This window comes from Scardinius erythrophthalmus (assembly GCF_964197995.2).
Source record: "Scardinius erythrophthalmus genome assembly, chromosome: 17".
NCBI lineage: Eukaryota > Metazoa > Chordata > Actinopteri > Cypriniformes > Leuciscidae > Scardinius > Scardinius erythrophthalmus.
This window is the reverse complement of record NC_138237.1, coordinates 24,015,501-24,038,058: the sequence shown is the minus strand read 5'-3', so window position 1 is coordinate 24,038,058 and position 22,558 is coordinate 24,015,501. Positions and strand designations below refer to the sequence as shown.

Below are 22,558 nucleotides of genomic sequence, written 5' to 3'. Positions count from 1 at the left end.
AAAATTTACACACAAATAGCTACAGTTTACAAAATTATTTGTGAGTTCTAGCATTCCAATATGCAAGCTACAAGTTAATACTAATATTCCGATTTGTTTAGGTGCAGTCACAAAATCTGCGTGGGGAAATCTTACGCACTCTTGCTAAATTCCAGATTGAGTGAATTCCTATGAACGAATTTCACGTATGAAAATTCACCGAACAATGGTAAATATAAATTTCTCCTGCGAAAATGTTCAGCAAAATTTCACTTGGCAAAATTTAGCCATTTCAATGGACCCTTTTCACGGAATATGTTTCCAGAGTTATCAACATCGCAAATCTAGAAAAGTCATCTTTCTCTTTTCTGACTGCTGTCTCTCTATATATTTGTTTTTGCAGGTGGCTTTATTGGTAAGTTTTAGAGTACTAGCCCTAGGCTATGTTACGCTGGGATCTGAATTGCTCAAAAAACCGATTTGTGGGAATTAGTCAGACTTCACATAGTGTGAAGCATTCACAACAGGCTGGGTGTGGTCAAAAGAAGTAGCCTACCAAGTTGTAAGGTGTCTTTTTCAGTAGTTACTAAACTAAATGATTTACAGAATCGTCATTGACATGGAATCACAGAAGGCTAAGGCAAAAAGCTCTGAGCAGTTAATCTATCCATTAAAAAACCAGTATGTTTCCAAATCAATATTATAACTTTAATCAATATGCCCCAAGCCCATTACATTACTTTCTCTTTCTGCAGGAAATGTTTGGTTGTGTAGCTATAGAACAGAGGACACGACTCATTCAGTGTTTTTATCCTTGGTGAGAGTGAGAGACTTTGCAGTTGTAGTGTGCTGAGCTTCTTAGCTGATTAACATGTAACTTTAGGCTTGGTTTCCACATATAGCTCTAAGCCACCTGCCGGTCATCAAATTCATATGTTCCCACACCGCCCAGATAATAACCCACTCAAAGAACCAAACCCGAAAAGCATTGCTTTTCTGTTTCCTTCTGCTTCACCGTACACTATAATGTGACATGACAAGTATCATACCTATATGGAAAACATGCCCAGACTGTCTCATAACTGTGAAAGACAGGCAAAACTGGTTTTATGGTTAACTCTAGATCTGTTGTGATTGACACAGATGGGCACACATCCTTGTCTTTATTGTTGACAGGCTTATTTTGTGTGTGTGTGTGTGTGTGTGTGTGTGTGTGTGTGTGTGTGTGTGTGTGTGTGTGTGTGTGTGTGTGTGTGTGTGTGTGTGTGTGTGTGTGTGTTAAAGCAGCCTGTACACATTATATATATATCTTTCTGGCATAGATTCAACAAGGTCCTGGAGATTTTGGTCCATATTGACATGATAACATCACGCAGTTACTGCAGATTTGTCTGATATGAATCTCCCGTTCCACCACATCTCAAAGGTGCTCTAATGGATTGAGATTTGGTGACTGTGGAGGCCATTTGAGTAGTGAACTCATAGTCATGTTCAAGAAACCAGTTTGAGATGATTTGAGCTTTGTGACATGCCGTGTTATCCTGCTGGAAGCAGCCATTGCCAAGATGGGTACACTGTGGTCATTAAGGGATGGACATGGTCAGCAACAATACTCAGGTAAGCTGTGGCATTTAAAATATGCTCAATTGTTACAAAGAGGCCCAAAGTGTGCCAACAAAATATCCCCACCATTACACCAAGCACCAGCCTGAACCGTTGATACAAGGCAGGATGGATCCATGCTTTCATGTTGCTTACGCCAAATTCTGACCCTACCATCTGAATGTTGCAGCAGAAATCAAGACTCATCAGACCAGGCAACCTTTTTTCAGTCTTCTATTGTCTAATTTGGGTGAGCCCATGTGAATTGTAGCCTCAGTTTCCTGTTCTCATCTGACAGGAGTGACACCGGTGTGTGTTCTGCTGCTGTAGTCCATCTACTTCAGGGTTCGACATGTTGTGTGTTCAGAGATTCTCTACTGCAGACCTCAGTTGTAACGAGTGCTTATTTGAGTTACTGTTGCCTTTCTATCAGCTCGAACAGTCTCTGGCTATTCTCCTCTGACCTCTGGCATCAACAAGGCAATTTCGCCCACAGAACAGCCACTCACTGGATATTTTACCTTATTATGTCCATTCTCTGTAAACCCTAGAGAGATGGTTGTGCGTGCCGTAAAAATCCCAATAGATCAGTAGTTTCTGAAAATCAGCCCATCTGCAACAACCATGCCACGTTCAAAGTCACTTCAATCACCTTTCTTCCCATTCTAAATATGTACCATTAAGTCCTTTTTTATTTCTTTCCACATTTGTTGCCTTATAGCTTCAACATTTTGCACCTTTGATATTGTTTTTAATAAAAAAAAAATCTATTTTCACTTTAAGACAATGATTATGTTATACAATATTATATCTGTATTTTTAAGGTGTTTGACAGATTGTGGTCATAAAAAATCCAGTGAGAAGATATAATAAGCTTCTTGGTTTATTTCAGATGTAATTCTTTTTTAACAGCAACTGATAATGAATAAGTGAGTGTGATAAATGTAAAATGTGAACTCTAGAGAACGCTAAATACACCAAAGCATTCTCAGCTTTGGGGTAAAAAAAATGGATATAGGCAGATTGTTATTTGTCATACACTGATATAATATATTTATCTTCCTTATGATGCTAAAACTGCTCTGAATGTCAAGTTCATAACCCAGAGGGAATATATATATATATATATATACCCAGCAAACACATTTACGTTGTGGCAACGTCTCTGGCACGTTGCATTTCTTATATGGCAACGTCGCTGTCTACGTGCTCGCAACATTGTAATAACGTAGAATTGTAAGACGTGACAGGGCTGTAGCAACGTTGTTGCGCGACATTCAGCAACTGAGAGACGACGTTCTGACAATATTTTAATATGGTGCATTTTGTTAGATAATTATATACTTTTATCGTTTATTGTTTATCTATATTTTAATTTAATAGGGCTATCAACACCTGCAAGTGTAGCCTACACTTTGAAGAGTAAAAATGACAGAAGGTTTCGTTAATTCAACTTTATTAAAACTGCATTTAATCAAATTGCACTTCCAAAAGTCATACATTTGTAAAAAAAAAATAAAAAAAAATTAAGTATAATAAATAAAACATAAAAAGCAAAGGCAGATCAGAACATCTAATGAACAAAACCGGGTCTGTATGGCGGACAGTAGCCGAAAGCAGGTGTCACCGGGGAAACATCCACAAATCCAGAGGAGCAAAGAAACGAATGAGACTAAATAGAGGAAAAATCAAATGACAAACTAAACAGTGCGAGCGATGCTACATTAATCACATTAGAAATTAAAGTTGTAGGTTGTGTTTGATAGCTGAGGTAGGATAAATTAAACGCAATACTCACGTATCCTTGCTCGGTGATGAATGAGAACACAATGAGCCCAGCAACAGGTGGTTGGAATTAAAAAGTCTGATTTTCGCGCTTCAGGGCAGTGACGAGTACATTATGTAGTCCAGTGGTTGTCCTGACACCCTAGGCACAACCTTAAGCAATGGCCCTGAATGATGGTTTAATGTCAACATTGTGACAACGCTGTAACAACCTTCACTACACAACGTAGTTATAGCAACCTTTTGGCCATGTCGTTAAAACGTTGTTAGAAGGTTGGCTACGTTGCGCCAACATTCTGTGTTTGCTGGGTATATATATATATAAATGTGTAGATGCATATTGTAGATATTTTATATAAAAAAATTGACTTATGGAACCTAACAAAAAATGACAGGTGGCATTCTAGCTGGTGGCAAATATAGTACATTTATTTTATAGTATATATTTGATTAGTGACCTACACATAGCGCAGCACCTAAAATATTTCTGATTTACTTTATTAATGTAAATCTAATTGTGCAACACCTTATTGCATCACCTAGAGTTGTTTGACACATTGAACTCACTTCACACAGATTACATCTGGCAAACACTTCCCATTAGGAAATAAGAATAATGATTGGAGATAACCTCAAAAATAACGCAAAGAGAAAGGCAGTCAGCAGAGGAAAAAGGTTGAGGAGAAAGGCATGTCTTGAGTTTTTGCTGGCCCATAACATTTGTAAAGGCCTCACTGGCGTGAAATGGTATAAAATGACCTCAGCCTTATAAGCTTGTAAAAAGATGATATCTGGAACAGTTTGAGAACAGTTTCCACAGTATTTTACGTATTTCAAACTACAATATTGTGTGTGTTACAAAGGTACACTTTTATGCAAACAAAAGCATGATGTTTGTGCTGTCCATCAGATCAATAGAGAATCTGAGTGTTATCAATCCCACCTGTTTACAAACACCTCCACTGGCTATCACTGTCATAAATAACAGCTGACCCTTATTCTATCATCTGCATCTAGTTCAGTGAGGATTAATGGTTGCTGACATCGCAGATAACAGTATATCAAGTTCTATTGACTGCCTAGCTATCACCTCTTATGTAACCGCCTAAATTGCTATAGAGGATGTCTTGGGATTAATGTAATAGGCTTATTACATTATTCATTATTTTAAGCATAGCTAATAGATTTTTCATGTCAGATTTAACCTAATATGTTTTCAAATAAAAGTTGTTTAACATTAAATTTGCTGCATTTGACTTCACTACAAATACAGCTTATTTGATTTATGCATTTGGCATATGTTTTTATCCAAAGCGACATAAGGTATTGTCAGTTCTTGTTTTCCTCGGGAATCGAACCCAAAACTTGGCATTGCCATGGTTTACTGTTCAAGCTACAAGATGGCTCTTTATTTCCTTTATAAGTTACTCATATTGTTCACTAATAATTAGTCATTTCTATCATTTAGATCTGTGTTCTACTACACTGTGTTATGTTCTCATTTGTTAACATATTTAGTGTGCATTCATTTTCATACAACTTTTATTATTGATATTATTTCCTTAAATATAATTTATTTCATGGTTAATTTTAAACCATTATATAATTTGAGTTTGTTTTTACTTTTTGCTGTTTATTCTGGATTTGGTCCAGTATTGCCTCTTGATTTGAATTTGTAATTAGTGGCAAATATCACTGATATCAAGTGCTAGTTCAATAAAAGTTATTTCTTATGTTTCTTTGTATGTTCATGCTAGATCACTGGTTGGATGCAAATGTTGTTTCAACTTTAAAAAGTAAGTGTTTTTGCTGCCTTCAAATTTTAAGTTTAGATAATTCAAATATCCAAGTTGTCACTTAGTACAACTTCACATTTCAAATTGATTAAACTTAAAATTTTAAGGCAGCAGAAACACTTACTTTTTTAAAAGTTGAAACAACATTTTTCTTTTTTACATTAAAATTGCAGTTTTTTGTAATGTCACAAAAATGTTAAAAATGTTGAGCATAATTACTTGGTATATGCTTTACTGATGTGCAGTTCTAACGTCTTATATAGGGCTATATGTGCTTTGTAACAGTGAAACAATGTAAGCTCCACTCTTAAAGGGATAGTTCACTTTGAAATTAAATGTTGGTATGTTTTAGCTTACCTCCAGGGCATCCAAGATGTAAGTGTCTTTTTTTCTGCAGTAGTTTCAATTTTGATATTTTTTAGGTCAAACCGTTCTTGTCTGACAGTCATATCATGCAGGTCTATGGTCACTGTCTCAAAGAGCATGCCATGCACAGAGTCCAAATTAAACAATTCCCCATCGTAAGTACACATTGATGGCCTAAGACACGAAACGAGCGGTTTGTGTGAGAAAACGAACAGTATTTATATCGTTTTTACCTCTTGTAACACAGCCACGTCCAAGTGATCTGAGGGTGCGAGCGCATCCTGTGTGTGACGTGTGCGCAGACTGGTGCATATATATATACACTAGATGTCGCCTTGGCTACGGCAGTTCATTGGAACGAATGTCTTTAATGCGAAATCTGGTGTATATATATCTATGCACCAGTCTGCGCACACGTCACACAGCAGGAAGCGCCCGCGCCCTCAGATCACTTGGACGTGGCTATGTTACAAGAGGTAAAAACGTTATAAATACTGTTCGTTTTCTCACACAAACCGCTCGTTCCGTGTCTTAGGCCATCAATGTGTACTTACGATGGGGAATTGTTTAATTTGGACGATGGGGAATTGTTTTAATTTGGACTCTGTGCATGCTCTTTGAGACCGTGACCATAGACCTGCATGATATGACTGTCAGACAAGAACGGTTTGACCTAAAAATATCAAAATTGAAACTACTGCGGAAAAAAAGACACCTACATCTTGGATGCCCTTGACGTAAGCTAAAACATAATTTAAATTTAAACCAAAATTTAATTTCAAAGTGAACTATCCCTTTAACAGTCTGTTCGGTCACCATGATTTTGCCAAGACATGTTGCTGGACTAACACATTTTGTTGATCCTCCTGGAGCAACATTCCTGTCCAAAAATTGAGTCCTAACCTTATCCCTAAAATCAGAGGGAAATGACAGGTGAATAACACTGATGAAGAAGCACCTAACTCTGGTTGTAAGCCTAAACTTGACATTTGTCCCTGAAATCTGATTGGTTGATTAGAATGTTGTTCCAGGATAAAAAAAGATGTTGATTCAGCCAAGAACATTTTGTTCTTGGTGAAATCATGTCCGCCCAGTCTGTTCAATATCTGCAGGCTCTATTGATTGTGTATTCAATTTGTCTTCGTTCAATATGTTTTTATTTTCAAAACCAAAGTCACTAATTATTCATATAGTATCAATGGATCTCCCCGTATAATAGGGTACAAGTTAGCACAAAATAGAAGCTTAAAGCAAGAATTTTGCACTATTACTATATATTTATATTACATACCAGATTCTTGTCTCAATCCATCCTACAGACAACCAGTGTAATCAACCCTGCAAGTGATAGCACGCGCTGTCATGTCACATGACGAGAACCACTAGCGTCTGCTCGATAACAAGCGCTACAACAACGCTGTATCTATAGAAACGAAATAGGTCGTAAAGTGTTGAATGAGTGATCGTGCAGCGCGGGACTCGAGCTGTTTGGAAGGTGACAGACCTAAACATGAAACTGTTTAACTACTTGCTGAAAGATGTCAGGCACAAAATCGAGTATTATTCAAGGTTTTCGCCCTCACCGATGTCAATCAAGCAATTCCTGGATTTTGGTGAGTAATGAAACATTTGGATAAACGCATAGAGTTAAAGAACCGCCAATGATGCAACAAATTGTATTTTTGATGTAGGATTGTCTCGTGCTGATCTTGAATCAGCGATTTCTGCTGTCTGTCTCATTTTGAATAAATTGTTCTTAATTTCACCACATATTCCGTGTGATTAAATCAACACGTTGACTATATTAATATGCCGTAACCTGTATTAGCTTTGAATGTTAAGGTCAAGTGAAAGCTAAAGCTCAGCATTGGCACAGCACTGACATCAACTGCATAAAAATAGATCATATCACTCAGAACATCATGAACCTGGTCCAATTTGTGCAAAGGCTAAATAATACGTTCTTTATATATTAGATACACAATCTATCTATCTATAATAAATAAATGTATTATTATTACACAACTTGTATCTCAAGAGTCCAATGTGTGTGTATTTTTTTATGCATGATGTCAAGCATACACTACCAGTCAAAAGTTTGGAAAGACAGAGAAATATAACCTATATTACCTAGTTCATTAAACAAAACTGGAGTATGCAGACAATTCACTACCTAGCCTAATTCCCAACTTCCATTTGTGTTATTTCACCAATTGGGTGACTTCATCATTATTCTAAAATGTGGGAAATAGTAATTATAAACTTTATACTGGTATAGTATATATAATGTATATGTTAAAGGAGAACTCCGGTCAATTTTAACATTGAGCTAATTTTTTTGTACATTTGGAGTGCTGTCAGTACAGAGAACAACGTCAAAAATCGGTGTTGCCTACACCGAGTTATCCTCTTTTTAAAATTTGCACCCTGTTGACTTCAATGGGGCAATATTTAAACCTGCTTTAAGCCTCTTAACATCCTTGATGTGTCATTACAAGTGCACAGCCAATGTGAGTGATTCCTTCAGAGTGATCACGGGTGAATCTGACTGCAGTAGATGTGAAAGATAGGGATAAAAATGATGTTTATTCAGCCAGCGCAAATACCTGTGTTTACATCCTGTTTTCGGTCAAAGTCCGTAGTAATCGATTGTCGAGTTCACGCGCATTGGTTTAGTACCTATGATCACGCGCGTGAACTCGACAATCGATTACTATGGACTTCGACCGAAAACAGGATGTTAATACAGGTATTTGCGCTGACTGAATAAACATCATTTTTATCCCTATCTTTCACATCTACTGTAGTCAGATTGACTCGTGTTCACTCCGAAGGAATCACTCACATTAGCTGGGCACTTGTAATGACACATATCAAGGATGTTAAGAGGCTAAAAGCAGGTTTAAAACTTGCCACATTGAAGTCAACAGGGTGCAAATTTTAAAAAGAGGATAACACGGTGTAGGCAACACCGATTTTTGTCGTTGTTCTCTGTATTGACAGCACTCCAAATGTACAAAAAAATGAGCTCAATGTTAAAATTGACCGGAGTTCTCCTTTAATATACTTGAGGTGTCACATTCCTTCTCAGTGCCCTTAATTGATTGATTGATTATTGTAATTCATGGTCATTATCTACTTTCTTATTATATTTATAATAACTTTGCTTTCTTTTTCGAATCTTTGGCATTAAACAATGGTTGTAATACTGTTGTATCACTCATGCACACAGACTAAACAGGCACATCATTGAATAACAAAGAATAACTTGTTCTTGCTTCTTGTTTAACCAGGCAGGGAAAATGCATGTGAAAAAACCTCCTACATGTTTCTGCGGAAAGAACTGGCCGTGAGGTTGGCCAATACGATGAGGGAAGTTACCTTGTTGCCCCCCAATCTTCAGAGCCAGCCGTCCGTCAAACTGGTGGAGTCCTGGTGAGGAGGGCAGGGCTCAGTGAGGGCCAGGCAGGGACGGATAAACGCACGGGCCAACCGGGCACTAGTTTAAAGGGGTGGCCCGGACAAGCTCCCCCGGAAGGGTGATGGGAGGGTGATGATTGGATCGACTCAACCCTCCCACCACCCACTCAATGACACATTGGAGTGCTGTGCTGCACCGCTAAACCCATACACAATGAGAAATCGGAGCACTGGGGGCCTTTTGACAGGCCCAGGGCACGACTGCGTCATCCGTCCCTGTGGCCAGGTGTGATGATGAGTGTGAGCTGTGAGTAACAGTGACTGGGTTTGTTGTAAAGTGCTCAGAGTGAGTGTTCTGAATACATATGTGACACTAGCATCACTTAGGTTATAAAGCAGAACGTAAATGCTGGATGAAGCTGAAGTCCTGGAATACTACACTGCATACTATACTGTACTATTTTCTGAAAATAGTTACAGTAGGCATTATTCCACGATTGATTAATAGTAGTATGTGACATTGTTGTCAAGTGCATGGCGTCCAGTGATCATTAAAAAAAGTTTTAATTCCATTTTTGTACAAAAATATCTAAAAGTCTGGCTGTCTGAACAGATAGTGAGATCTTAAAGGGATAGTTCACCCAAAAATAAAAATTCTGTCATTACTCACCCTCATGTCGTTCCAAACCCGTAAGACTTTTCTTCATCTTCAGAACACAAATGGAGATCTTGTTGATGAAATCTGAGTGATTTCTGTCCCTCCATTGACAGCAATGCAACTACCACTTTGACACTTCAAAAAGTTCATAAAGAGCTCATAAAACTAATCCATATGAATTGAGTGGTTTAGTCCAAATTTTCTGAAGAGACTCGATCGCTTTATATGCAAACAGATTTAAATTAGGCTTTTCTTTACATAAGCCCCCCTGTGGTGAAAATCAAGGTTTTAATTGTTTATATGGTGTTTTTAATATGCTTTAAGACAAACCATGTGCAAATTCATGTCAACACCATTGCTGAGTATGTTCTCCATAAAACTGCCTGAACCAAAGACAGTCTCAAAATTGCGGTTTGAAATCGCTGGTGTTTCTGACGTTACAAACTACCTTGTAACCGATTACGTCAATGTGTGATCGTCAACAAGTGGATCTCTGAGCTGCTGTGAGTGAGTGGAGGCGGGGCTCATTTACATAATCATAGAACCACGTATACTAAACGAGGCAAGGGTGTAGAGTTACATTCAAGCTATTTTAAGGCATGAAGCAAAAAAAGATTCACGGAAAAAATGTTTAATATGTAATTTTGGTGATCAAAGATGAGATAACATTATTGACTAAAGGGGGACTTTCACATATAAACATTCATCAACTCACACATCAGGGGGCTGTTCCATAAACCAAGATTAGAGTATAAGCCAGGCTTATTTCGGTTAGTCAGGCTTATTTTTGGTAGATTCGGTTTCATAAATCAAACTTAAAAAAGTTCAAACTCAGTTACCCCGGCAACTTATGCTGGGAAACTAGCCTGGTCCAGGGCAGGCTAACTGTCAGGCTAAGCCTCAGTTGTTACACAGATCCTCTAACACTGACCAATAGGAACACGATGATATTACCACTGACACTCTCTCATACCATTATTGGACTTTATTAACCACTATTAGTCCAAAAATAAATACACAGTATACAGAAAATCAACTTAAATAAGGCTACAATGATAAATTAGACAATATAGACCTATATATATATAGATAGATAGATAGGCCTAAATACAATATATATATATATATATATATATATATATTACAGGTTTTCTTTTTTTACTGGCTGAATGTTTTGTGCCCAAGATTTAATTAGATTGTTTTAAAGATTTATGAATACATTTCTCTCTGGTTTTGTTTGGCAGCTGTAGTACATGTTTATGATTAGAAGAACATTAGAACACAATCTGAAAAAAGATTTGTAAAGCATAAGTTAAAATCACAAAATTAAAAATAAATAATTACAAAAGCAGAGTATAAATTTTAACTGGTAAGATGAATCTGAGCTTAGTAATTGACAATATTAGCCTACATTTGATTTACCCCATTACAATAGTCCCTTTACAGTTATTGCTATCATAAAAATATACACACAGGTTTAAAATTCTAAATAAGGCACATCTAATATAATATAAATAAGGCACATCCAAATAACAAATATTTTAGTATATATATATATATATATATATATATATATATATATATATATATATATATATATATATATATATATATATATATATATAATGTACTTTCAATTCAAACACATTTAACACAATTATACAAATTGACAGTTCCTTTAAAGACATCATATTTTCCCCCAATAAATATTCCTTATTTTTCCTTCTACTTTTTTTCTTTTGTGATAATACCCACCAACACATAGCCTAAAAACACACATGAATAGAACAATAACCAAAAAGTACATAGACATTTTTACATATGATTTAAGGGGAAAAAGACAAAAAACAATAAATAAATAGTAATAAAAATTTAACATTAACATATTTATATCAAACTCTTATAATGACACATAATTCCTAATAGTTATTCAAGTAATATTATTTGAATATCAAATATTCAATATTAAATAAGTAAATAAATAAAATAACTAGAAATAAAAGTAGTTAATAATATATATTCCTTTATTTTATGGAATATTCTTTGATTTTAGATTTGCCCATATCTTTTCAAAATGCATTTGCTCTTAATTTAATTTTATCCTCTCCATAATGTACTTTAGAAACTAAATCTACTCATTTAAAACTGGGGATTCTTGCTTTCTCCAAAGAAATATTGCATTAAAAGCTGTAATTCTCAGCATTCTAAATAAGTATACATCATCTTTATTAAGTAGCATAAGTCCTATACCCAAAACTATATTTTGTATCTCTATATATTTAGTTTCTTAAAAAAAACTTCCCTGAATTATAGGCTACTTCACTGAAGTACTTCTGTTCGCTAGAAGTTCAGTGCAACTTATCCAACATCCTAAAGATAAATTATTATAATTAGAAGATATTTCTAGTGTTATAAAATATCGCATATTAATTTTCCGAATTTTCCGATTTTCAGAATTATTGCGCTCCTATTTGGTGCGCATGCGCGCAGTAGCGCTCGTTGAATATGAAAATTAGCAGCAAAATGGATACATTTGCATGACTTTCGAACATTTACAGATGGAGAATATAACTGTAAAATGTAAGTTTTGAACTGAGGGGGAAAAAAAACATGTCACAAACGCATAAAACAGCACAAAATATACGCTGTTTGATGGTGGATCGATTTGATCCACGATCGACCTCTAGGGCTGCTTAAGAAACACGTGCACACGCAATTATCTAGACTAGATAAACCTGGATCAAATTAGTGAGATTGCGTGAGCTTCAATTACCTTTTATGGAACCACTTTAGCCCCAACTCATTTGTTAGGCTCATTCAAGTCCGGTTTTGGAGTTTAATCCCTGCTTTTCTAAGCGTCTTTTATGGAACAGCCCCCAGATCTGGGGCCTGTACCACGATGGTAGTTGAACAAACTCAGGGTTACAGGATTAGTTTCGAGTTGACAAAACCAAACCAATCCAATCAGGCTTTGTTGGTACCATGATGCTGATCATCAATTTTCTCTGTCAACAGGCTTTGATCCTGAGTTTAGGAGTTTAGGTGTGACATCAGTAGCGAACAGCCAATCACATACTGAGAAAGAGTGAAACTGCGGTTCAGTCCTCACTGGAGATGCAGCGCCATTCACTTCTCTCTTCTGCAGAATATTACGAGATTGAAAAATATTATTAGCTTTATCCGTTGATTCTAAAGCGTATTAATATTACCTTTTTATATTTATTCATTTAAACTGTGCATAATAATACTTGATAAATTAAAATTGTACATGTGTGTGATCGATTAGGTATATAATAATTACATAAATAATATCTAAATCATACAAAATTATTATTCTAAATAAGCATTACTGAAAGCCAGACGATTTTGTCTTTAAAAATTATTTGCTATGTAGTGACCTTTAATTTGGAGTAGAAACAGGTGGAGTGACGTTATCACATCAGACATGTGTCACTTTGCTCACAGCTTATTGGTCCAAGTTCGGATTGCAACCTCTTACCTGGAACATAACCTGCCCCGGACCAGGTCAGCCGTGGAGCGTAAGGTTACTATGGCAATGAACACTGCTAAAAGCCAAACCACTTTCATGGTGTCTAAAACCCAGGGTTGGCACAAACTAAACTAAAACATACCTGGCTAGCCACCTAAACCGGCTTCATGGTATAGGCCCCGGGTAACTGGAAGCTCAAGCATGTTCGCTTGACGTGAGAACCAATGAGGTTCATTCTCATGCGTTACGCAGCACGTTTGAGCTTAACCCTCGTGTTATGTTGGAATTCTGTGCACTCCCCTTATGGTCCGGGTCAAATTGACCCGCATTGGATTCAATACAATTCCTCAAAAATCACACTATGAAAAACAACAAAGATTCAGGTTCAAACTGTAAACTTTTAATATCAGCATTTGTCAAATATTCCAAAAAATATATATCTGAAGATATGATTTAATGAAAATGTTTTTTAACCATTTTTTAAAACTATTTAAAATTTGAATATACGTTATATTTATATATATTTGCATATACATTTTTTTAACTTTTTTTTTTTTTTTTTTTTTTGCTTAGAACATCATAACTGAACAATTAATCAGTTAATCTGAGCTAATTTTTCCTGCTGTCTATGTCGAAGTCTCAAGATATTTCAGATATCTTGAATATATAATGAGAGCTTATTTTACTATCTGTGTCTGTCAAAGATGTTCATTTGTAATTTGCAATTAATTCTGAACACCATGATTTAGCTTTTTCAAGTGTGTATGGTTTGGGTTGGAGCACTTTTAGATACACTTACACTTTAGAACTGGAGTTGATGCCCTGACATACATAAAATAAATGTTTTTATTTTGTGTCTGTACAGTTGCTTTTGAATAGCTGCCTATGATGGACATCACAAACGTAATAGTAATTTTGTTTGTATTTGTCAAAAAAAAAAAAACACCAGTATGTTGAAACTTTGCATGCATGTTCATGATCAAAAATAAAATAACAAAATATAACCAAGAAATGTTATTATTTTGGTTTCGTACAGTTGCCTTAGAGCGTTAAAATATGCGGGTCAAATTGACCCGCGGACATCACGAAAGGAACATTTATTTTGTTTGTATATGTCAAAAAACACCAGCATGTTGAAACTTTGCATGCATGTTCATGATGATAAATGAGAAAAAGTCACAAAATATCAAGAAAAAAAAAAAAGGTTTAATGTTATTTCAGGTAGCTTAAAAAAATAAATGATAGGTAATTTTTACCATCTGTGGCTGACAAAATATTTTTCTGTATTGAAATAAGTGTGTAAAACAATTTTTTTTAGCTTCATAAGGTAGTAAAAAAATAAAATAACAAAATATAACCAAGAAATGTTATTATTTTGGGTCCGTACAGTTGCCTTAGAGCGTTAAAATATGCGGGTCAAATTGACCCGCGAACATCACAAAAGGAACAGTAATTTTGTTTGTATATGTCAAAAAACACCAGCATGTTGAAACTTTGCATGCATGTTCATGATGATAAATGAGAAAAAGTCACAAAATATCAAGAAAAAAAACATAGGTTAACCAGTATTTCCAACAACTAGAAAATCTAAACGGGTCAAATTGACCCGCAACATAACACAAGGGTTAAACAAGAACCAATGAGGTTCATTCTCATGCGTTAAGCAGCACATTTGAGCTTAAACAAGAACCAATGAGGTTCATTCTTGTGTTACACAGAACATTTGAGCTTCCGCAAGAGGATTGTTCTTGTGCATCAAGCAGGTTCGATTGAGCTTCTGTTTATATTCGCCGATCAATGTTTATATTTGAATAAAAGCCTTAATTTAATCTTTTCATCATATAAAACGATCGAGTCTCTTCAGAATATTTGGACTAAACCACTCAATTCATATGGATTAGTTTTACGATCTCTATGAACTTTTTGAAGCATCAAAGTGTCAGTTGTGTAACTGTCAATGGCGGGACAGAAATCGTTCAGATTTCATCAAAAAGATCTTTTGTTTGAAAAGTCTTACGGGTTTGAACGAGATGAGAGTGAGTAATTAATAATTAATGACACAATTTTCATTTTTGGGTGAACTAGGCCTATCCCTTTAAAACAATGTGTCTCAGACTGGAAAAGAAAGAACAGGTTGAGCACATTGAATTATGGGACACAGCACACTGAATGATTTTTGTGAATAAAGTAAAGATTTTTGGAATACATTTACAAGAAAATACTAGTTCAGTCTTTCTACATCAATTAAACATTTCTCTTTTAACTCAGTGTGTTGCTTGTCATTTATCTTTATAATTATTTGTTCACTTTACTACCAATTTATGAGTGAAATAAGTAAATTCAAAGTAAATTTTCAGTGTTGTAGTGCAGTGCAATCAGTCATCTAGATATTCAGTGCATACAGTGTGGATGAAGACCTTTTAACATCCATGGGATCTTTACATCACACAAAAAGGTTCTTTATAGCTGAAAAAGGTTCTTCACGCTACAAAAAAAATGTCTTTTAAGAACTGTTAACTCCCACTGAGCAGTGTTTAGGTTTATTGAGGCACATACGCCACTTAGTGGTTATGAGAGGAAAGACAGAGTAGCTTTAGCCATAAAGTATAGGGAAGAGCCAGTTGTTATATAATACGTTTTTTCTTTTTTTTGTGGTATCAGGTACAGCCAGAGCTTTGAAGAGCTGTTAGAATACGAGACAAGAAGTCCAGAGGATCCCCACACCCTTAATGAGTGAGTCTCCAACCTTTGAAAACGTGCTGTCCTGTTTTTCAGCAAACACAATTTTGCCAGGGAAAGTGTAAAATAATTGATTTTTAATTGAATATTATTGAATTTTTTTACCTAAACTAAGGTATGTGTATCAAATGTGTATTTTTACTAAAAATGCACATTTAGCTCTATTCGTTTTACTCAAATACTGCAGTATAGTTTACATAATAGATCAAAATAATAGATCAAACCTGTTTTTGGGTGTGTTCACACTTGGCAGGTTTGGTATGAATAATACGAACTCTGGTGCGATTGCTCTGTTAATGCGGTTCAATTGAATACGCGTGAAAGCGGAGCCGAAAACATCCGCTTCCAAATTAACTCTGGTGCAGTTCGACTGAAATATGAATGCAACAGAGCTAAGACATCTAAATTACCCAAAACAAGATTGTGGTGTCTTATCTCGCCATAAGAGCTACATTGTCTATTACAGTTTGTTACAATTCCTGCTGCCGTTTGTCTCCTTTACACATTTTATAAGCTCTTTGTGAGTTCTCAACTGGTAAAAATATGTACGCATATACAACAACAAGCATTGTTATGGATTTTCGGTAATTTCCATAAAAATACGTCATAAAATACTTTTTTTCCCTGTATCTTTAAGTTTTGTAACTTTGTAAATTGTATCATTTTCTTACTAAACTGCAAGTGTGAACACAACCTATTTCTCCTAAGTCATAAGACCAAAGTCTTCTAGTAGTAAAGAACTTATTATTGTGGGCTTCAGCTTCCTAGATATCCTGATTAAGATTCGGAACAGGCACAATGACGTGGTGCCCACCATGGCCCAGGGTGTCATCGAATATAAAGAGAAGTTTGGTTTCGACCCCTTCATCAGCAGCAATGTGCAGTACTTCCTTGACCGCTTCTACACCAGTCGCATTTCGTTCCGCATGCTCATCAACCAGCACAGTGGGTGACATCACATTCATGTTGGATAAATGTAATTAAATACGACAGAAGAAATGTCCTGATACCGCTGCTGAAGTATGGCAATAAGCAGCTCTTTTATTCTGTTTCAGCTCTTCTGTTTGGCGATGCCACTTTTCTTGCACAGCCAAAACACATCGGAAGCATCGACCCAGCCTGCAATGTTGCTGAAGTGGTCAGAGGTAAGGTGAAAGATACTTAAAATGCACAGATACACAACATAGACCATTTTGAAGATTCTGATATCTCCTTCCAGATGCATATGAGACCGCAAAGATGCTTTGTCAGCAGTACTACATGATGGCGCCTGAACTAAAGATTGGAGAATTCAACTGTGAGAATGTGATCTCTCTTATTGTCTTAATAACATATATCAAAATCATAGTTGTTTTTTAATCTATCTGTGCCTTTTTGTCTTATCTCACTCTATCTGCTAGCCAAAACTCCAAAAAAGCCTATTCAGGTGGTCTATGTGCCCTCTCATCTTTTCCACATGCTGTTTGAGCTCTTCAAGGCAAGAGAAATAGACAGTGGGGTCATTTGAAAGGAGAAGGAAAACTGGGTAACACTTTACAGTAGGGTTCAATTCGTTAACATTAGTTTATGCATTAGGTGCAAACAATGAAAAAATTGACAAACAACATTTACAGCATTTATTAATCTAGGTTAAAGCTAATTTATAAATATACTATCATTCATTATTCATTTATGTTTAGTCATAATAGAAGAAAACGAAAAGAAAAAAAAACTAAATTATTTATTCAAGCATTTGAGGGCAGATATACAAAGTTCTGTCATGAAACTCTAGATGGCACAGGCTGATAGGTCTTTAACTCAATCTGCTTGCAATCACATTGGCTGCATCCGAAATCACATATCATACATATAGTACTATATAGTAGGTGAAAAACAGTATGTGACAAAAGAAGTGTGTCCAAATTCACAGTACAAAGAGTAGGTGAAAAGTACCTGATGACCTACTTCTTCAAGTGTGCATATGGACACTTATTCTGTCCCATGAGGCCACGGGACAGGATTTGTGAATGGGAGTAAAGCGTGACTGACACTGGTAGGTCACGTGATAATGACAACATGGAGAATGTAGTATGCCTGGATTCAATTCATTTTCGTTTTGACTGACAGTTATCAAATGACACTAAATTATCATGCTAATTTAGAGCTAACATAGTGCGCTTTCTAATTAGGTACGTTTTAACCGTATTGGCTCAGGCACAAATGCAAATTTACACAAATTTACTGGTACGCATGCACTGGTATGTTGGCACATATGTAGCTAATACCACACTAGATAATTGTACAATAATTACAATAACTCATGTTATGTATTTTATTTAAAAGAAAATTATTTTAAAAAGACATTACTATATGTAGAAATGTAACTCGAAATTGTAAAAATTATTAGTATATGTAGAAATTAACATTAACCTAGATTAATAAATGCTATTAAAGTATTTTTCATTTTATGTAATGCATTAAATAATGTTAACAAAATGAACCTTATAATGAATTGTCACAAAAAAGTTGATTACATTTTTAAGTGGCGTTTTAAGTGGAATTAAATGAGGTGTTTCTCAAATGATCACACTTTAGGTGGGCTTTTGTAAGCCATTTTATTCCTTTTAATTTTAATATATATATTTTTTTGAGTAAGTCAGTATATTATGTATTTGTGCAGAATTCCATGCGGGCAACGGTAGAGCTCTATGAAAAAAACAGTGAGGGTCTTCCTCCAGTGAAAGCAATGGTTACTCTGGGAAAAGAAGACCTCTCCATAAAGGTTCAGCGCATGCCTATTTCACAAAAACATAAATGTTGATTGAGACTTGCTTGAATCTCAAAACACGTGCACTTTATTCATTTGATGCTAATGTGTCTGTTTTCTAAGATTAGTGATAAAGGTGGGGGTGTCCCTTTACGAAAGATTGATCGTCTCTTCAATTATATGTATTCCACTGCCCCAACACCACGTCTGGACTCCTCTCAAGCTGCTGTCCCACTGGTAAATACCCATCACACAGCTTACGTCTGTGTTTATATGTATGTGTGGTTTCAAGCAACCTGTTTCCATTGTCTCTGCAGGCTGGATTTGGCTATGGGTTGCCAATCTCTAGACTCTATGCGCGCTACTTTCAGGGAGACTTAAACTTGTACTCGATTGAAGGGCTCGGGACAGATGCAGTAATTCATCTTAAGGTAACTGCATTGACGTTTCTATCTGTGGGACACTTGGATTACGGTGAGTAATAATATTAGCTTTGACTAGAAAGAAGTCGCCTCTCTCCACTCTCTCCAGGCTCTTTCGAGTGAATCTTTTGAGCGTCTTCCAGTCTTCAATAAGTCAGCATGGAGACATTACCAGACAGGTCCTGAGGCTGATGACTGGAGTAACCCGAGCAGTGACCCACGAGATGCATCCACATATAAAGCCAACAGATGACTTTATTAAACCTGCTGCAGTAACTAGTAATGAGCTGCTTACAGCTGCCAAGCTATACTGAACACTGCCAGATCAGGAAATTTGATTCTAGGCCTTTTTAGTACTTGCTTACCACTTCTAACGGTCTGAAAATAATACATTAAGTCGTGTTGTAAGGAATGCTGTTTCCGGGTGCAAGCCTCTACTCGTTTCACTTGAGAATACTATCTCAACAGCCATTTATAGCCTATTTATTAATATTACACATTTAAGAAACGCACTTAAAAACTTAGAGTACACACTACAGTCGCTGTGTAGTCTCATGGCAGTCTCACGGCATCCCGGGCATAAATATTTTAACAATTTATAAAAGCTGAATCACTGTCTGGCCTTCTGGGATTTCGGTTAGGATCATGATTTTTTGGTAGTATTACAACACGCTGTGTGTGTATATTAGCTGTGTTTGTTGTTTTCTTTGGCATCTGAAAGAACATTTGGACCCGGAAGCGGTGACGTGTGACGTCAGACTTAATGAGTGAATAGTTTTACATCAGTGAGGGCGTGAAGAAATAAATGATTTATACATACACTACTGTTCAAAAGTTTACGATCAGGAAGATTTTGTTTTCTGAAGAAATTATCAATTTTATTCAGCTTAGACACATTAAATTGATCAAAAGTGAAGACATTTATAATGCTACAAAAGATTTCTATTTTAAATAAATGCTGTTCTTTTAAAAGTTATATTTATCAAAGCAAAACTGTTTTCAACATTGATACTAATGAATGTTTCTTGCGCAGCAAATCAGCATATCAATGATTTTTGAATCATCAAAAATGTGATCATGTGACACTGAAGAAGATTTGAGTAATGCTGAAATTCCACTTTGGCATCACAGGGATATATTACATTTTTAAATATTTTAAATAGAAAATAGTTATTTTTAATTGTAATAACATTTCAGTCTTGTAAATGTAGTCTTGGTGAGCATAAGAGACTTATTTCGAAAACTTCAACAAAATGTACTGATTCAAAACATTTGAATGGTTGTGTAAATTATTATTAAATTAAAGTTACTATCAAATATGTTTGTACTTATGCTGTGGCAAAGTAAAGAAACAACAGAAGTTGTTTCTTAGTTTCCTTTCGATACGGTTCACTCGCATTGCGTGAGAAATTTTCTCTCTTACACTATGGTAAAATACTGAAGCCTGATTCGTTCACGTCCTTTCAGCCCACCGGAATAGGTGAGGCCATCTGCCTATTTAAGTCGCACTGAAACGGCCATCTAGTCAGATTTAATCTCCTTCAGTGCGAAGACACATCTCCTCGCTGACTCTGAAGACTAAGAAGAGAAGCCTCTCTACTCGCCACCAAGAAAAGCCTCCTGCAGCGGAATCTATGGCTTCTCCCCTGCGGCTTTCCGGCAAAATCACAGAAGAGCAAATTTCTTCTAAAAAGAAAGAAATTTATTTCTTCTTCTACAGCGTTTTTTTTTTTTTTAAATGTCGCGGCTCTAAGCACGTTGCTTGTCGAGGCCACTCCCACACAAGCCACATTCATCAAAGACAGACACTCTCACTGCGAGAGGGCGAGTCTCTCCTCGCTGTGCTCGTTGACCGCGACTCAGCAGCAACCCAGGCCAGACTCAGCCGAAAGCGGAGCCGGAAGTCAAGCCATGCCTCCGCCCGGCCAAACGCTACCCATTTATGAAGTGTCAAGGGCCTCGCCTCAACCTAGAGCTGGGCCCCGTGTAGCCGAAGCAGTCCTGATGCCTCAGGACGGAAAAGGAAAGGGTTAAGTCCTGCCAAAGCCGGACTCCCCTCAAAGCATGCCTGTTCTTCCAGACCCCTCTTCAATTAAGGGCACCAGCCCAAACCACTTCTCGCTGTTATAGCGTACCAAAAAAAAAAATGTTTTACATTCTCACGAAAAGAGCATTCTTCCTCCTCTCAATGTTGTAACAAGTGCTTTTCTCCCACCTCAGTGCGGTAATACTGTAATACTTCAACCATTTGCCACGCGACTCGCCATCCCCGGAGTGCCGTGCTGGATTTTGGGATAATAGAATGAGGTTACTCTCTCCAATTTGCTTGCAGACGCCTTCTTTCGTATCCAGATAGCCCCCCACCACCACAGACCGCTCTTGAGATTCACATTCGAGGGGGTGGCTCACCAATATAGCCTACAGTCCTACCATTCAGACTGTCTCTAGCTCCATGCACCTTTACAAAATGCGTGGATGCAGATTTCACCCCCCTGAGTCAAAGGGGAGTCCGCCCCCAGCCAACTCATACGTTCCTGGGGGCAGTACTCGACTCGTCCGAAATGCAGGCCTAGATTTCGTCGGATCGCTCCCTGAAAATTGTCCAGCTGGCACATCAACTGCCTGCCTTTAAGGAATTTCAGCGGGAGCTCAGGGGACACCATGTCCTGGTCCGGTCAGACAACATGACAGTGGTAACCTATACTGTATAAACCACCAGGGTGGTCTTAGGTCCCGTCTACTGAACAGACTGGCACGATGCCTACTCCTGTGGGCACAGAACAATCTCTGCTCAGTACGAGCTTTGCATGAACATGGGAGCAGATATTCTGTCCCGGAACGGATCACCACAGGTGAATGGAGACTCCACCCCCTGACGTTCCGCATGATTTGGAGCATTTTCGGGCCAGGCCCGATCTCTCTGAGAAGGGACCTCCTTTCCCAAGTGAAATGGTCAATTTTGCACCCCCATCCCGAGTTGTGCAGCCTCCACCTATGGCCTCTCGACAGGAGCCTCCAAGAACTCCCCCAGAGGGTCATGAACACAAGCTACCATCTACATCTACTATCCTTCTACTATCCTTCCCGGCACCTCTATTGATAAAAGTGTGACATATTTTCTGGCTGGTGCTCAACCCAGCTTATAGACCCCATATCCTGTGAGATTGAGTCCATCCTCAGCTCAGGAGCTGTTGGACGGTGGACACACTCTGTCCACGCTCAAAGTATACACGGCCAGTCGATTGGGAAACACAACCTGATGGTCAGATTTCTCTGAGGGGCCAGAAGACCATATCCATCTTGTCCCAATACAGTCACGAAGCAGAGACTGTCCTATTGGATAGTGAATGTGATAGTACTAGCCTACAAGTCAGTGCCCCATTGGAGTGAGGGCCCACTTCACCAGAGGAATGGCCTCCTCTTAGGCGTGGTCTGGTGGAATATCCATGGATGACATCTGTGCGGCGGCTGGCTGGTCATCGCCGTCCACCTTTATCAGGTTCTACAACCTGGACGTCCTGGCCCTTCAGGCATGGGTCCTCTGTCGGCCTAGAG

At 37.2% G+C, this 22,558-nt stretch overlaps 1 protein-coding gene across 1 annotated transcript; it reads left to right on the top strand.

The window, feature by feature from the left end:
• Positions 1 to 6,838: 6,838 nt before the first annotated feature.
• pdk3b (pyruvate dehydrogenase kinase, isozyme 3b) lies at positions 6,839 to 19,978 on the top strand. Its single transcript, XM_081390645.1, has 11 exons — positions 6,839 to 7,141; positions 8,822 to 8,963; positions 15,758 to 15,829; positions 16,596 to 16,780; positions 16,891 to 16,980; positions 17,055 to 17,132; positions 17,236 to 17,312; positions 18,495 to 18,596; positions 18,705 to 18,818; positions 18,899 to 19,012; positions 19,113 to 19,978. Exons 1-11 carry the CDS (start codon positions 7,039 to 7,041, stop codon positions 19,254 to 19,256), a joined length of 1,221 nt encoding a protein of 406 aa, XP_081246771.1. The 5' UTR covers positions 6,839 to 7,038; the 3' UTR covers positions 19,257 to 19,978.
• The last annotated feature ends 2,580 nt before the right edge of the window (positions 19,979 to 22,558 follow it).